Source organism: Oxyura jamaicensis, chromosome 1 (assembly GCF_011077185.1).
Source record: "Oxyura jamaicensis isolate SHBP4307 breed ruddy duck chromosome 1, BPBGC_Ojam_1.0, whole genome shotgun sequence".
NCBI classification, from domain to species: Eukaryota; Metazoa; Chordata; class Aves; order Anseriformes; family Anatidae; genus Oxyura; species Oxyura jamaicensis.
The window spans coordinates 90,911,109-90,929,742 of record NC_048893.1 but is presented as its reverse complement, the minus strand read 5'-3'; the positions used below and the strand labels follow the sequence as shown (position 1 = coordinate 90,929,742).

Genomic DNA, 18,634 nt, shown 5'->3' with positions numbered 1-18,634 from the left:
TCACTAAACAAAAATAGAAACTCAGTTGTAAGAGGTTTACCGTGACCCTTTAAATGCAGAACGTGCCTGAGTTCTGGTCATGAGCAAGGCTCTGAACCTGGGAGATATAACCCTGAACAGAATAAAAGTGACACTTGTGTAATAATATGGGTGCCAACGAATCATTGCCAGGTGATGGCCCTGTCCCAGAGATGCATCATTATTACAGCAAATTTATGAGAGAGTGCCCGTCTGGGCAACTTAGTCTGCATGAATTCAAGAAACTCCTGGGTCTGCAGGGGCTGGATCCACAGGGAGATTTATACATTAAACGAGTGTTTGATATCTTTGATCTCAACCAGGTAAACCTTCTTTTATTTATGTCTTTAATGTCATACTATTGTTTGTGGGTTGTAGCCTGCAGGCTTTTCTTTGTGATCTGTTCACAAAACTGCTGTCGTGGACAGGGTTGCTGCTGTGGTGCACTGAAGGTGAAGAGGTGGGACTGTGCTTTGAGAGCTTTGAGGAGGACTCTCGCTAGTACTTTCCAGGTGCACTTGAAAAATGTCAAGAAACAATTCTGAAAATGAGATGTAATTTGCAGTTCACTGGTTACTCTTCTATCCTTTGCTTATCCTATGCTTGTATGTCAGCATATAAAAATATTTGTAAGTGCAAATACAAAGTTAGTTAACAAATTCCTTTTTCACAACAAAGTTAGAAAAAAGGGAGAATACAGTCTCCACTTAACCAATGAACAGATGAACAGATTTGCCCAAAGTACTGTACTGAATGTGTAGCACAGAGGAAAATATAAATAAAATTAGGAAATAATATACAGTGCCCAAATTATGAGACCAGACAGACTACTAAATGAAGAAGTAAAGCAGATTCTCTGAGTTGTATCTCCAAGTTACTCTCTCTGAAACTGCAATAACTGCTTGTGGTTGCAGTCAGCTCTCCCTAACGTATAAGCAATGTCCAGGTTATGGCCATCTGGTACTCGTGCGCAGCACCTTTCACTAGGTGTAGAAAACCTTAGACCATGTGGTTGTGAAGTGGCCAGATGCATTTAAAATGGCAACACCTTGCTAATAGTCACTTTTCTATCTATGGGGTAATGTAGAGGAATTCAGTCTCAGAAAAATTGGTTTACTACTCATCATATTGCTAACCTTCATACCTTTTATGAATACATCCTTGGGGAACAGCCAGCTATAGCTGTATAGCCAATACAAGAGGAAGTATTTCCTACTACTGCCTATTTCCATGTCTGTGTTCTGAATCTGTATTTCTGGTTTGTTGTATTTTAATCTCTATTCAGTTATAATGACTGTGTTTCTGTTACCATACAGCCTGAATTACTTGGCTTCTTTTTCTAACACTCTGTTGTTAACAACACCGTTTTCATAACTTTAATTATATTTTTTGTTTATTTCTGAGACTGAAAACCACTATTTTAAGGTATACTTTTAGAAATAACAAGTATCAGGCAAACACTTTTCAAGTACCTGTCCATGACGCTTTTTATGTGGTTAAGCTGGGAATAAAGTAGAAACAGACCAGCCTCTCAGGGCAGGAGAAAGGAACAGTGTATGTTATTGATGAGGTAAAATAAGAGGATATCCTCACTCCACATGTTCACTTTTTGTCCTGTACCCTTGCTACAGATTTTTCTTCTCCACAGGGGTTTATGGTGGAAATGTAGGCTTTCATCCTGAAAGGTGCTTTTAGTTAAGTACAGATATGTGAAGAGTGGTCAATGGATAGCTGACTGGGAGTATCACACTGTGGGCTCTTATGATTGTACAAATAAGGGGTCATTATCCTTCTACAACATTATGTAGAACATTTAGGCACTCTGCAATATTAAACAGATGATAATCTTTCATCTGCATACCACTGAAGTTAATGTATGTGAGTGGTTGCATGCATAATAGGTACGGATTCAGAAATAATTTGGTCATTTTGGCTTTTTCTTACAATCAGTTTCCCTCGGCACTACACAGACTTCTCAGGTTTGTAGGTCAAAATTTGATTTCTTTTCCTTTTGCACTCTTCTCTGGTTGTTGCTTTCTAATAAAGGGGTCATTACCACAGTGAGTGGTGGAGTATATAAAATTTCTTGATAGAAATGATTTCTTTTCACTTAATAGTAGGCTTTATATAGCAGTGCTGTTTAGCTGGAGAGCTAGCAAACTTGAACATTCTCCCATGTTTTGCCTAGCTGACTTTTATAGATATATGACCTAATTTTTACCTTGTCTAACTTTTTGTAGCCAGACAAAAACACAGTTTAAAAGTGGGGTTTTTGCAGTTTAAAACTGTCATGACTTCTATTGCTGAAGTTTATATATGAAATCATATGGTCTGTGCACTGGTTTAAAGTTCATCTAAATCTGAAGAAACTAATTCTTGGAAACTTAAGTAATTTAATCAGGTCCTCTTCTGTCAGCGTAAAATATGCATTTCTCATGTGGGCTTCTGTTTTCACACAAATAGAAATCTGCTCAGAAAGCTGTGCTAAAGTGCTAGACCTGAGATTAAACTACAATTTAAATTATAGCAGCTTAATGCTTCTTGAAGTAAGCTGAGGTCACCCATGCCTAGAAATATCCATCATGAATATCATAATGAAAAGCTCTTAAAAAGCACATAGGCTTTCTCCTCCATGTTTCATTTATGCCCAGTTTAAAATCTCTAGAAGGTAAAATGTGAAACATTAGCCTCATAGGAAGCCAACAAGGCTTGTGGGGGAAAAAAAAAAATACAGTATTGAATTGCATTTCACCTCCTTGTTAACCTTTCTGCCTCCAGTTGAGGTTTGTTACAGACATCTTCTGCCTACTTAGGATTTTCATTTAGAACAAAACAAAACAAAACAAACACTTGCCATTGAACTGGAAACAGTGAAAAAAAATATGTGGTAGCAGGTAGGGTTTTTTTGTTGTTGTTGTTTTTCTTTTGTTTTTACCAGATTGTGATAGAATGATAGCCTAGTCAAAGCTTGGTTCACTCCCACTATATAAATGTTAACAACAATGCAATTGCAAGCCAAACCTTAGAGTTAACTGGATATCTTTAAGTTGGAGATAATAGTTCAGCACCCTTCTTATGACATTGGTCAGTCAACATGTGACACTGGGGGATACACCTTCACAGCAGAGTTCAGTCTCGTGTAGAGATATTGAGGTTGCTTCTGGCCTTGCCCATAGCCAAAGCATGTTAGCTAGGAATATTGCACTAATTTACCATGCTGAAGAAGCAGTGCTACTGTAGGGCTTTCTGGACCCATGAATCTTGCATGTTTGTACGTGACAGAGCATAGCACTGTACAGGTATTCAAGCCACTGTCTCAACAGAGCATATCTGTTCAATGGATACAAGCAGTTTCCAGTCAGTGCCCATTTCTGTTGGAGTTTAGTGACACAAGATTTGTCTTCTCAGGAACATACTCTCACTTGAAATCAAAAATCCAGATCACTGTCATCAACATCCAATGGCTTGCAGATAGGTTTGCAACTGCTAAATTTAATAATTGAATTCTTCAAGAATAGATTGATTGAGTTCTTGTGACCCGTGAAGGACAAAATTTACATAGCCATTTAACATGTGAAACAGTGTACTGAAAATGGGATGCTGCTATGGTAGTTCTCTTATTGCTTATTTCAGCATTAATTGAAACTAGCTACAAGAATAAATGTCGCTTTGTAAGAAATTTATATTTTAAAAGTTAGATACACTATGAAGAGTAAAGAAGATTAATAGGATTTTGTTATGTAGCTTCAGAGGAAAAACATGGAATTTCAAAGATTTTCTGCTAACGTTTTGTAAAGCATTAGATGGTCCTCAACAGAGAAGAGTAGTTTTTGCTAAACTTCCTGTGCAGAGATTAAGTTGGTAGATGCAAAAAAAAAAAAATGGATGTTCCATAGCAAAGAGTTTACAAAAATCTTTAGATAAGTAATCAACAACTGATGCTAATCTGTAGTCATCCTTCTAGTTTGTGCTTTTTCATTTAATATTTAAAGTAGTCCTGTGATAAAATAGAGTTCAACTGACATCATTAGGCAGATTAGGACAGAAAAAAAAAAAAAAAAAAAGAATCCATTTTAAAATCTAAAGAAGAAAGTCACAGCGCATTATTTACTGTAGAACAGATAATAAGAAATGCAAAAATGTGTTACTTCAATAGAACAGTTGCCTGTCAAAATGTCTATATAGCAATGAAAACTAAATCTCAAAACATCTTTTGTTGGGAGCCAGATAACCACTCCTTTATTCCTCACTCTACCTCCTTCCCTACTGTACTTCTGTGCTTTTATTTTTTTGATTTATTGTGATTTTCAGGTAGACTTTTCATCATCTTATTCTGTGGTCTGACTATAAATAGATATTATCCTCTCTGGTTATAGTGGCTTGAATGGGATTAGCCAATATCTCCTCTTCAGCCTTGTAGTAGAAGGAAATGTACGTCATTTGGCTATGAAATCCTCTGTGAAAGCAGTGGTTGTAGTTCATTCTAAGAAAAATATAAAAACACTCACAGAAATATTTAATGTTTTTCATAGATGTTTTAGTGATAAGTGCAACTCATTGACTTGCAGTTGTTTCTCCCTTCACTGTTTCCCCTTTAAGAAGCGTGAGAGACAAAGAAATGTTATTTTCATTGACATGAAGTGGTAAGTTGTAAATGTTTGATATGGCCCAACTATGCAGTGGTTTCCTAACACTATGTGACAGCTGCCTTCCATGTTCCTGTGAGAGCATGAAGAGCTCTTAAAGCATTGCTAGTGAGTAATACTTCAAACACTACCTGGAACCTAAATATTAAGTGTCACATTTCTTATGCGATTAATTAGAATGACTCAGGGTATCTCTGTTAACTTTTCTTTGCTTAAAACTTGGCTCTCCAGTTGGGCTTCCTTTCTTGGACTGCCTTCCTCTGAAGTGTCTCAAGGACCCCAAATAGCTGCTATGATATGAATTGTCAGGCTGCCTAAGAAACTGCCTAGACTGACTGTTGCATCCCTGCATCTCTAGAGGCACTACCTGAGGTGACACACATTTGATGTTATAGCTTATAGTTGTAAGAGGATGATAATTATAGAAATATTTTCCCAGACTTTTCTGAACAGCTTTTGGTTTTCCTATCCTAAGTCTTCAAGCAGTTTTGGAAACATAAGTTCAGCTGCACATGTTGTTTTAGGACATCTTTACGCTGGCATAACTTTTCGGGCAAGTACACTTTTCCTAGCTTACTCTAAGCAGCCAGGTTAACCAAAGCAGTAAGGCTGGAACAGCAACACAAGCATTACACGCTGCAATAAGGGGTCAAGAGTCATATAAGCTGAAACTGTGCTTGCAAGACACTCTAGGGTTTATGTCATTTCTGTGCTTCTTGAGATTCTTGTGTTGCCTCAGCACACATGGGTAGTGCTACCACTTTACCCAGAGAAGTATAACTCTTGCTTTTTCTGGTTTTGAACACTTTTTCATTCTCACAATTGCCTCTAAATAAGTCTACACAACAGGAAATATTTTTAAAATGTTTTCCTTTTCATGGCAATCATAGCTGTCACACTGTAAAGAAAGCAATAAAAACCTATGTGTCAAAAAATTAATTAGCTTCTAAACCAAGGGCTAGATGAAAATAAGAATAGAAATGTCTCTTAGTCAGAAATAATCCTTCTGTCAGAAGTAATAGAAATCTACAGCTTTTCTTGAAATATTCTGGCTTTTTGCATTTGATATGTACATGTAGAAATCCTTTTCACATTAATTTTGGACAGAATCCAACAAAAGCAACAAAACCAACAAAGCTAGACCATTTGTTTCGCCTTAATCTGAAGTAATGTTGCATAAAATTATCTCAAACATAAAGTAACTAGTCTGATTACTGTAAATAAGGACAAGATTAAAATATGGTTTGCTGTGTTCAGAGTAGTATAGTTATATAATTTTTGTCAGTATGCTTAAGTGCCTTTTAAATGTGCTGTAAAAAGAAATCCATGGAATAGAAATGATTTTCTATAACTATTTAATCTGGATCCATGAAACATTACTCAATTTATAGATGGTTTTAAAGAATGTCTTTGTTCTTCTTCTTACCTCCAGATTTTTTTAAAAATCATTTTTTTATATTGATTCCAAAAGGCTGTAGGAATCTTTTACTTTGTAAGGATTTCCCATAATTATTGGTGCAATTTCACAATCCTAATTTTGTTTTCTAATGGTTTGGTATAGGATTTACTGCTGTAATACTACTAACTTACACTATAATAGTGTGTCATTGCCAGCTAAAAGACTATTTTAATAATATCAGTAAAACCATCACTTGCTAAATGTCAGTACAGAGGAATTCTTGAATTCTTGAGTACAGATGAATTCTGCTGCACCCCCTAATGCTTTGGCAGCTGGCTGTCAGGAGTCCCCTTTCACAATAAGACCCAGCACATGAGATCTGCACAGGCTAAGACTGCTCAGCCTTTAGGTCTTGTACAAAAGGAAAACAAAAGGAAAGCTTTAGAGATGTCTCCTGTGCACCTACTCAATGACCAATCTTATACATCAAGCTGAAGCAATTACAGTTTTGTAGAAAAGTGTGTAGGGCTTCTTTGAAAATTTCATTTAATTGTACACAAATTATCATGTACCCTGCAGCTGTCACTGAGCTTTAAAAGCACTTGGAGCATGTTACTAACATTAACAGCCAACGCTGAATTTTATCACTTTAAGTGAACAGGCAATGAAGATTAACTTTGCACAGTTAATCACAATTACTTTAAAATACTGCTTGTTAAATTATGATATAGATAAAGAGAACAATAAATTTAAAGAGAACGAGTTCAGTAATATGTTTCTTTTATTTAAAGAAATTATAAGTATTTTTCAGAAGTTCAACCATAGTTTTTTCTATGTATTGCCTTAATAATTCTGAGTAGAGCAGTTGAAGTCTACTCCTAGTTTACATTTTGTTTTGTTTTTTCCTTTATCACTTAAATGTTGCTTTGAAACATCCAAAAGTATGCAATTGTGATTAACACATTTGTTAGTGATAATGCTATTGGTAAACCAAGCTTTGGGAATGACAAGAATTGCAGAAGAAATACAACAGAAATTGGATGATCTCTTTTAACTAACTTGGTCACAAACTCATGTAATGACACTAAATTTATATTGTTCTTGTGATGAGACATGATCTATAATTTTCCATTATTGCAGAAATAAAAAATGTTAATGAGGTAGAGAAGGTAAAGTATTAACTTTTTTTCTTCCTTGAGGTCCTTTATCTGATAGTAAAGAGTAGTCTAGAGAATTATAGGAAATGTACTTTAATTTGGGGGAGTTTTCTTGCATACGTTCCTTGAGACACTAATGTCTAAAATATGATCTACCTGTGATCATCTGCCAAATAGAGCATGTGCCACTAGAAGGCATCTGTGTCTTCAAAGTGATTTTTCTGTATGTTTGTCAAGCAAGAAAAAATTGTTTGGACTGTCAACAAAAATTTGCTGGAAAAAACAGAAGGCTATGGAGTCATGGCTGTGGTTTTATTGTTGTTGTTGTTTTGTTTTCTTTGTTTGTTTGTTTTCTCTTTCTTGCCTACTGCTTTATTATAGATTGAGGATGCTCCTAAAAGCATAGGTGGAGGCTCAGAATTAGGGTATGGAGAAAGCTGAAACCCATCATCTGGGAGGCAGTGGCAGAGGACTAGGTCCTTGGGCACGTGCTTTCCTTCTGTACAGCCCTCCTGGATTCTGTTCTGCCATGCTGAAGGCTGAGCACAGGGCCCAGCCTTGGTGACATCCCAGTCTCCCTGCTTGGCCTACAGTAACCTCCACAAAAATGGTGAGTGGTGGCAGCTAGCTGGGGAAGAGTGAGGGAGAAGGGGAGCTGTTAATTTTAAAGAAATATAATTGTTGGCCATCCTAGCATTTTGGATTTCAACAGGTTTTGCCAGGGTGGTGAACACACCTGAAAGCCTGGTATTTTCTGTCCCCAAGTCTCATAGGTCTCAAGCTTGACAAAGCAGAACCTTGTGTAACAGGCTGGTCAGAATAGCCTGGTCTCTTTATGTAACAGTGGGTATGCAGCTATCACAAAACCACTTAACGATTTGTTGCTCCTAATTCCCCGCTTCTCTCTTCGTCCTTACCTAATAGCCTTGCTTGCCAAGAGTTTCCCCCCTGCCCCGTGAATAATGCCAGCTCTGTTTACTGAGGAAACCGGTGATTCTGGCCACAGCCTGAGGGAGGCCTGGAGTCCTCTCCAAACCCAAAACTCCGTTAGACCTCTGGGACATGTCAACGTATCAGCATCACGCGTAGCTCTGTATTTCTTCAATAATCTTTATGCTGCCTTTGATGAACAGCTGAAAGTCTTCAGAAATTAGAAAACGAAAACAAACAAAAAAGGCAAGGAAACTGGGGAAGATGAAATAGAGCCAAATGAATCCACCTTTAGTTTTCTGAGGATGTGTGGATGGAGAAATCAGTATTATGAATTGGTAAGGCTAGACAGAAAGGGAGGAGCACACAGGATTAGCTATAAATTTCACACAGTTATTCTGAGCTGTTGTAATCTGCTATTTGACCTGTGCCAATATATACATAACAGCTTCTCTCTCTGTTTTATCAGGTTTAAATAGCAGTCTAAAAGATGGGTTGGGGAGGGAAGGTGGCTTAATGTTTTAAGCCCTTGGTTTGAAATACCTGGACAGTCTATATTTGCACACTTGTTAATCCAGATAAAGTCTGTTGAGCTATTCTGCTGTCACGTTGAGTTTTAGAGATTTTTCAGGAGCAAATCTGAAAACAAGGCACCACTTATAGACACTTACTAGAGTCCTCAGTAATCTAGACAAGACGCTGAGTTCGCTATTATTGGGGTTTTGCGGGGACAGAAATCGTCCCTTTCTATATGTGTAAATGTTGCATGTGGCAGGAGATGGCTGGCTCACCCAGCGTCTGTCTTCATAGGGCTGCATCACCACTGGCAGGAAATTGTGTTCAAGAGCTTACACCCAAAATGCCCAGTTCAGGTTGTTCTGCCCAAACCCCGAATTACTGTGCTGTTGAGGATTAGCTGTGAATTCACCGTTTCCAATTCAATTATTTTAATGTGTATCCAAATAATTTGAAGCTGTGAGAGTTTTTTAAGGACCTGTGAAGATTAACACTATTCTAGGAACCAAAGCATAAAGCCCTTCTCAGGCTTTCAGGGTTTGCGTACTAATTGTTGCGTAAGGCTGCCATTCCTTCATTGCCCTTTTTCCTCACAGAATACAGCTCTCTGTCCTGACTGAGAAAAGTGGGCAGCCTCCAGCAATTGCACAAAAACTGACATCCTGAAACAAAAATATCTCACAAAAAAAAAAAAAAAAAAAAAAAAAAAAGATAATACGGAATCTTCTGAGAACCATATTTTAATAACTAATGAATAATCCCACTTTTGTATACCATGGTGCCCTCGTCCAGATTCAGGGAAATCTCATGTTTCTGGCACAAAGGAAGATGTCACCTGTCATTTGCTTTTTTCTAGCTAGGTTTTCAAGCTAGTTATTTTCAAACATGTGGAGATGCCTCAGATCATTCAATTTTGGGATGGTAAATCCTCAGACCTTGCCACCGTTCTTTCCACTATGTGGGCTGTATCATTCTGCTAGTCTGACCTTGACTGAAGTGAACAGAGGCCTTTCACCCTGTGGTATTCACTGTTGCTTAAAACCAATTTAGTTGCAGGTTCTTCACCTGAATCTTTTCATTCAGAACAGATATTCACAGCTCCAGCTCACTTTTACTTTAACCTTTCCAATATTGTGAGGCTGAGCTCAGACTGAATGTGTGGGCATTCAGCTTTGTTATCTTCTTTCTCCAGTCCTAATGTCACAGAGCTGCTTTTGACTGATCAGGAGCTGGGCAGTGGGATGTGACACAGTGCTAGAAGCTTCTCTTAGCAGAGTCAAGGGTTGATGGCAGGGTGAGACCACTGACTGCCTTTATTGCCTCCATGGGAGCTTGTTCTCAAATTAGTCTGATGCTTCCAGGTCACAGGTGTGCTAAAAAGAAAGGGACAAATTTTGCTGGGTATAATCAGTAAGATCTCCACAAACGGAAGGTCTTGTTTCAGAAACGCCCACTTGACACAGCCTGATGGCAGTAAGTAGCTTAGCAAGCCCAAAGACATAGTTTCCAAGGCAGGTCACTCAGCTATGCGATTCTGTCAGGAGGCAAGGTCTGCACAGCAGGTGCAGAGCATTGTGCAGGCCCTGGAAAAGGACCAAGAAGGGAGAGAGAACTCAGCCCTATAGGGGCTGAGGGTGAATGTGGCAGTTTTGTGTTGGCAAGCAGCTAAGGCAGGATGAGCACAGGGCAGCCATCGCATAGGCAGGGCCTACACAGGGCCTGGGGGCAGCGGGCAGGCCGGGGCCCCAGGGGATGGCACACCTGCAGCCCAGGGAGCAGGCATGGGGTCTGGGCAGAGCAGGGCAGTCTGTGCTGGGACAGTCAGAGCTGGTGGTGCCCCTAGGGCCCTGACAACTAGTGTCATGTAATCAAAAAATTCTCCATCCTATTTTGGAGTCTGCTTTTGTGCTTGTTTTATGAATGAAACACCATCACGAGGGGCTTCAAAAACACCCATCAATGAAATGAAAGCTAATCGCGGCATCAAGGGGAACTAGTGTGCACAACCATCATGTGGTTCGGTCTTCCTTTAAGCTTGTGGTTCTCCTGATCAAGTTGGTGGAGGCTAAAAATACATTGATTCATTTATTTATTTTTATTGTCTGTTAAGGTAAGGAGTAAGTCTATAAGACTAACTCAGGGGCATATGAAAGAAGTTTTGAGGGCTTTCTGGTGGCTCTCCGGCCCACTCAGAACCGCTTTGGGGAGATTTCCCCTGTTTGGGGAGGGAGATTTTCTTCCTTTTCCACTGTACCTAGAGGGTGCATTTTGTGAGCTTAACCCAGCAGACTTTATGTGTGTGGGCAGGGAAGGAAGGATAAATTCACACCCCCCAACAGTATTGAGAGTAGCACATTGCCTCTGAGGTAGGCAGGTGCCAGCTCCGCACAGGCACAGACAATAAGCCCTGACACTCAACAACTCCCTCAGTCACCTTCCTCTGTCTGGTGTCCTAAAATATCAAATAAGCAGGTTTCATTAGCACTAACTCCTTTGAATAAAAATATTTTGAATTAGCACTTTGCAATAACACAGTAAAGCACTGGAGGTAAATAATTTCTATCTTCCAGCTGGTAAACAGCTCTGCTTATTTGTGGTTTTGGTGTTCTGTTGTTTCTAGTTTTTCATTATTGTTATTTTATTATTTATTTTATTATTTTTATGGTGTCCCTTTGCTTGTGATTGAATGACATCCTAATGAGCAACAGATAGTTTACCATGTGTGCTGCACAGCATGAAGCTTTACAGAGCCTGGAGACACATGAGGAAATACCTAGGCATTTGTATTTTGAATGGTTATAGAGCAGCAGATGGGTAAATCAGCACTGCAGTATTCTTTTAATAACATCATAATACATTTATTGTACTATTTATCGTACTTGAAGAACCAGTGGATTATCTTCATAGGTTACTGTTATGATTTTTTTTCCATTATTTAATGCACTACTCTATGTCTCTGTAAAAAGTGCAGCATTTCTCTTTATTTGAGAAAGCTCTGGATATGTGTACCATGATTTCTATAGCTTTCACATCACATAAACATTTTCTGCCTATAATGTATGTTTTTTGATGGAGAAAGGAAAAACAGCATGCTTCTTGTCCATCCCTCTGTGCAACACACTTCTGGTTCCATACCATGTAGATAAACATGTTGGCCTTCTCAGTATTTGTACTCCTGGAGCAGTGGCTGCTGAGGTTAACATGTTGCTGGTGGTCTTTGTTTGTCTACAACCATATGTGTCAGGGGCTTTCCTAGCAACCACAGCATCTCTCAGATATGTTTTAGAGATTGGTTGGTTGTTTTGTACCTTGGTCCTAAGTCTCTTCCTGCTTGGGACGGGCCAAATAACCCTCCAGATAAGAGTTCATACTACAAAACATTAAGATGATTTTTACATTTTCCAAACATCTGGTATTCTGTTGCTGGTCAGAGCAATGGAAGTGAAACAAAGAGATAAGAAGAAAACAAACAAAATACAGTTTTCCAAAACCCAGAGTGAAATATAAGGGAGAAAAAAAAAAAAAAAATCTAGTCACAGACAGTCACAGACATGAAGAAAGCCTAAAACTAATCTGTAGTTTCAGTAAGTGGTATGAAATTCAATAAAGAAGCAGCAATGTGAAATGCATCTAACCACATTCTTAATAGATCTATAAAATTAGGCGGTGGAAATGTAAAATATCTGATGTTTCTTGAAATAATATTTCCAAAAATAAAATCCAAGTTGGTGTGCCAGAAAGAAGCATAAAGTTTGTGGTACATGATGTGCCATTTTTTGGCAAAGTGTCTGCTTGTAATACTGGGCCTAATCTTGCTGGAAAACTACATGCAGTTACTGTCAGATTTCATTTCATCCCAAACTGCAGTTGAGGGGTATCTTTGGCTTCACTGAATTTACTCTAATTAAAGTTACAGTAAATCCAGCAATGATGGCAGAGCCTGCACAGAAAGTCTGTGAAGCCATAGTTAGCTTGCACAAGATACGCATGCACAATTCTGGCCTGTACACTAAATCCAGTGTGTTGGATTGGATTTACCTCTTAGGTGCTACTGCTTTGCGCAGAACAACTTTGCACAGAAATTAAAACAAGCACTACAAGTATGGCAGTGAGTCACACCATGCCTTTACAAGACTTCTTTTCCTTTGTTCTAATACAGTCAGGAGGACACATTAATGCCTGCTGATGTATGACAATAAAAATAAGTAACATGCTAAACCTAGTAGATACTCATCTAATCTTCTAAGTCACGGACCATCGGAAGCTGATGACAGTCTTTCCAAGGTTTTCCAAGTGTTTGGATTCTGACCAAGGTAAAGATCACAAGATTAAATTTACCAGCTGCTAATTCTTTTTATATGCACCTAAGAAACAGTTGGAGCAAGTACTTTCCAAATTCAGTAGCTGTTCTTCCATCCTCACCACTTTTTTACAGAAACACAGGAAATGTTACAGTAGCTTAGACCACCTGACCATGGAGTCCTGTCCATCAGTAGCTTCAGAGAAGGAAGCAGAAAATAAGGAATTAAGTCAATCTCAAATGCTCCTTCCCTATGAATATCCCCCAGCCCTCACTGTTCAGAAACTAGTTTATGACCTGAAGGCTTTATATCCCATGAAAAATGTATCAGTCAGAGAGACCTGATGCTTAGATGTATAAACCACAATATCTGGAGCTCATGGCAGGTTACCGGTTACCATGTACAATTCTTATTGCATGATCTCTCAGATGAATAACACCTGGAGCATCTCTGTTGCACTGGAAAACATCCATATTTCTGCAGCAAACAGATGAAGATAAGCAGCTCCACTGCAGAAATCTCAACAGTACCAAACTGGATATCCCAGACTCCCCTTCTTTGCATGTCGGAGCCTACCACAAACTTGTTTTTCTTCTCTTTAAACAATGTCAATAGAAATTGCTCTGAATTGATTTGCTTCCCCTGCAGCTTTCAGGGAAGAACAGAACTATCTGAGCTAACACTTCTGCCTACTGTGCTTCCAGTTGAGCTCACCCTTTTTAAAGACCACAGGAAATTCCTACGTTAAGGTGCTTTATAAATCAGCTTGTATATTGAATTCAATGACCTGTTTCTGTGAAATTGCTAGAATGAACAGAAAGTGAACATTATTAAATGGGGTCTTCTCTCTTTCTCTCTTAGGATGGATTTATAGACTTCTTGGAGTTCATAGCTGCAATAAATTTGGTTATACGAGGGAAAATTGACCAAAAATTGAAATGGTATTTTAAGCTATATGACGCTGATGGAAATGGATGTATTGACAAAAAAGAACTATTAAGCATATTCACGGTAAGCAAATTATGACCAATAATAATTGCATTTGGCGTAGCGCATTATCTCTGAAATAGTAGTTTATCACGTGTTGTATTTTACCTAATGCTTTACAGTCATAAAATCTGTTGGCTGTTCTGCCTAGTGACATTCTTGTCATTAGTTTCTTGCTTACTGAAATAAACATATCTAAGTAGTGTTTTACTTTAAACCATAGTTCTCTATATATACTGCTTTACTGAAAGTGAAAAACTGTAGGAACAGTAGAAACATTATTGAGATAAACTGTATAAGAAGGAAGGGTAGAACTGAAGTAGCATAATGAATAAAACAGCTGTTTGCAAGCATTTGTGCCAGTTTGTTGTGGAAAAATGGCTTCCCAAACTGAACTTTCCACACAAAAAAAATATAGATGTCATCAAAATATTCAAATATTTTCATTCTATTTGAAAGGCTTTTAGATTTGTTTACTACAAATGCCATTACTTGCTTTTTTTAATTAACTTGGGGAAAGTTAATTTTATCATTAAATCCTGCACTGGCATTTTGATACAAATATTGTAGATTATTTTTTTTTTTCCTGAAAATGGGCCTATTTCAAACCCACAAACCAAAGCAGTGTAATTCTTTCTGCACAATGATTTCCATATTTTTCAACTTGCTCTGGTGAGCTAATATTTTGCACTTCAGTAGCTGCTTGCAACGAAAAGATATTATAGGGTTCCTTGCAAATATTAATGACTTCTAATACTTCTTTCTAAATTTACAGAACTTGTTACAGATCAAGGTTTTGCTGCGGGAAGCATAAAATCTAAATAGGGATTTAATGTCATAATAAACAAGGAAAGTAGTTTTCCAAGATTCTGTCTTGCTGCTGGTGCCTGGCTAGTCATTGTTAGAGACTTTCAAGAGCTGCTGCCTCAAATGAAAGGATCCAGAGCTAAATTAGCCACGTGGTCAAACAAATTAAGTTGATGCATCTCCTTCTAAAGAACGGCTTTCTAAATGCAGAAAGAGAGGCTGCACAGCCTCAATTTCTCCTCATCTAAGAGTAATGTCATCTTTCTGTTGTTTCTATTCTCCATCATTTTCTACTTGAAGGCATTGATGCAACTGCCTTTGTCTTGGACTCTATCTAAAAAGAGAATTAAAAACATTTTAATGTAAAGATTTCTTTTTTAGCTTAACTGGTTTTAAAACTTCCACTTCTCTTTTGGAGTAAGAGAACTTTAACTTAACCCTGTACAAGTCATCGGACTTAGGTTAGATGAAATACTGGCTCACAGCCAGTAAGGGCTGTAATTATACTGAGCATCAGTAATCAAGGGTTTATCCAAAAAGATATATCAGATCTGAGACATTAATATAAATCAGATAAGTCCTATTAAAACTTCATCTGTCCCTACGGCTATACAAGCTTTGGACCAGCAGACCATTTTAAGCCATCAAAATTATTGCCAGAGCGCCAGGCACCCTGTCAGTGCCTTTTTAACAGCCCAGATAATTTATTTCATTATTTAGGGGGATTTTTTTGTACTCAGTGATTCAAGTACTTCAGGAAGCACTGCTTTCCTCTTAGTGCTGCAACAAATTTAACTGTGATGGAGGTACAGCCTGCTGAAGGCTGCATTGGGGTCAGGCATATACAATACCAAAGGTATCCATAGTATGAATGAGTTTTATACTTATATTTTGTAAAATTCTTGCTGCCTTTCAGAACTCTGTGCAAAGCATGATAGCGATAGTGATGATTAGGAATTCTGCATTAGTGGTGAATGTGTTTAGCTTGCATTTTAATTCTATATAATGAGTACTAAAATAGTATCTAAAATAATATGGTGAATTATCTTACACAACACTGTTCGTCTCATGATAATTAGATGTAAAAAAAAAAAAAAAAAGCCTACAGTGTGTCCATTATAAACATAAATAGATGTTTATACATAGATATGTACCTATTTTCTCAGTCACTAATTGTGATATTGATTCTGAGTCCAACTGTGTAAACACATGGGCTGACGGTTATTAACATATAGGCTCCTTCTTTATTGGCCAGAATGATCACCATAATGCAAAAATGATTGTCTCAGTGAATGGGACACAGTTTTGCAAAGGTATTCATTTATACCTTTACTCCAAATATTGGATACTTTTGCCACAGAAAAAACAGAAGGAGATTACTTAAGTTCTTTGGAGGACAAGTAAATTCTGCCAACTTTCAGGACTGCTGGTCTAACTTTATTTGTGATTACTGAGTTAAACATTTTTTAATAGAAAAATGACTTAGGCTTTCTCATCATGTGCTTTCAGCTGTGAAAAATAATACTATATTTAAATCACACAGAGCATAGGGCACTCTCTCAACACACAGAACTCTCTAGGGTGAGATAAAAATGCTGGTGTGGAATCTAAAGTGTATTGCAGAACAGAGGTGCCACACGGTTTCAGAAGACCTTCAGAGATATGTAAATGAGGTCTGTAATCTTCAGGCGGTGTTATGTTAATTAAATTTCCAATCCTCATTACTGAAGATTTACTTGAAATAGCTATTTATTTAGCGATTTTGAAAGGGTTGGTGAACTAAAGAGCTGCATCCCAATTACTGCAGTTGCCAGTGTATTGTTTTCACAGCTTGAAGGAAAAAAGTCTGAAAGAACTTTCTGCGTTTCTGTCTTCAGGCTATCCAGGCTATTAATGGACACACCAACATGTCCGCTGAAGAATTCACGAACATGATATTTCAGAAGATAGATGTGAACAATGACGGTAAGAATCTAGGTTTTCTTGGTAATGGCAGGGGTTTTTCCCCATGGAAGAGTGTAGGGTAAGGAGAGGAGTTGAACACGCTAATGAAGAACTGACTGTTTTAGATAAACTGAAAACCTGTCTGTTCTTCTTTGCTTATACTTATCCCAATTTACAATGATTTGTAAATCAGCTGCCTCTATTAAATTGGCACAGGAATTATATCCAATAGTGGCTAAAACACGAAGGTCTTGCACTGTTCATCCAAGATGACAGTGCTTTGGTTGCACAGCGAAAATAAGGTGTTTTTTCAGTATATCCCCAATGGCTTAATCTACCTAAACTGAATACACAAACCAACTAAGATGCATGGTTGCACATGCCCTATAATGTCTGAAAGGTTGGACAGCATAGTGCATGTCTCTTGATGTCTGAATGTTAACACACGCTAAGACACATGCTATTGTTTTTTCTCAAGAGAACTAGATTAAGCCATTTGGACTTATAATTGGAAACTAAGACTTCAATTCACTGCTCTCAAGTTATTTCTAGTAAAAAGCTTGTCACACATTGAATGTCTTCCTCCTATTCCTAGTATTCCTAACCATGAAAATGCTCCTTCTACCAGCAACCACTGTAGTAATTGACAAATTAGAAATGATAGGAAAGCATTGCAGAGCAAGATCAGATCCCAGCCAAAAATTTGTGACTTTTTTTGTTAGTTCTTTTTTTTTTTTTTTTTTTTTGAGGTCTCATTTGGTGTATTAAAGTTATTTTTAAGGAAGCTGTTTGCAATATATAATCAGAATATAAATAGTGATCTTGTGATACATATGAATAACTGGTAGAACATTTTTCCCACCTGTTTGGTCCATTTTTGGGCAAATTACAGACTCCAAACAACATAGTCATAATCTAGAATGTAACCCCAATACTATGATAATTTTTATTTTGACCCCTGCTTTGACCATATGTTTACTTCCGAGTAATAGTTGTATCTGAGCTAGACCATCAGCTAAAAAATAACTTGTGTCTTCAATATTAGCAATGAGATACCAGAACATGAATTATTCAGAATCTTCTTCATAATACTCCAATTTCAAACTGTTTTCCATAACTAGATACTTTTTTAAATAGCTGCAAAGCAGCAGGACTAACTCAGCCTGAGAAATGGGACAGATTTTTCTAAGTTTATCTTAAGCTATGCTACCTCCTTGTAGCTGCTTATTAAAAACAAAATAAAATAAATAAATAAAAGTAAATAGACAAATAAGTTGTGATGGCCTTCCTCACATTAAAGTACAAGAAATAATCTCATGGCAGCAGGGAGCAATCCCTAAAACAAATCTCTTGATGGCCCTGCAATTTATTTTCATTCCTTGAAGGAAATTTCAGGCTCATCACAGTCCCAGTGAGCCTGGACATGCTAGCATAACTTCGTTTCGCTGGTAACTGCAGTGTTCTTTGTGCACTTGCATTCTGGTATTGTTAATTTGAAATATATAGCCCTGGGATCAAAAGAGGAAAATCAAGACCAGCTGAAGGGAATGGACAGACCATGAAACAGACAGTCCGGTTCTGATGACTGAGACCGGCATAAGCAGGAAAGCAATGCAGCAGGTCCCTCTGACGAGTCCAGGAACCCTACTCATACATTCCAGTCAGTGAAAGGTGACAAAGAGGGGAGGAGATGGGAAGTAAGAGGAATTTCTGGGATGGGGGAAAGATCTGAACAAGTGAGTGGATGAATAGCAAAGCAGAAGGATGCAAACAAGTGTGCAGAGACAGCTCCTTCTGGCTCCGCTCCTGGGATTATATGAGGGCACTGGGGTTGATAGGGGAGGAGTGACCATCTTCAGGACACTGTACATCAACCTCTGGAGAGGGTGTTACTCCTCTCACTGCAGCCTAAGAGCCAGGTCTTGAGTC

General features: G+C 38.0%; 1 protein-coding gene across 6 annotated transcripts in view; it reads left to right on the top strand.

The window, feature by feature from the left end:
- Positions 1-18,634, top strand: part of GUCA1C (guanylate cyclase activator 1C) — an 83,425-nt gene that overhangs the window by 61,290 nt on the left and 3,501 nt on the right. For 5 of the 6 annotated variants that reach the window (XM_035315113.1, XM_035315114.1, XM_035315115.1 and 2 more), the window contains 2 exons: positions 13,829-13,978; positions 16,639-16,726. In XM_035315113.1, the coding sequence (XP_035171004.1) occupies positions 13,829-13,978; positions 16,639-16,726 (238 nt within the window). Of the gene's footprint in view, positions 1-131; positions 342-13,828; positions 13,979-16,638; positions 16,727-18,634 lie in introns of those variants that run through there. The other variant, XM_035315111.1, reaches the window with a different exon arrangement.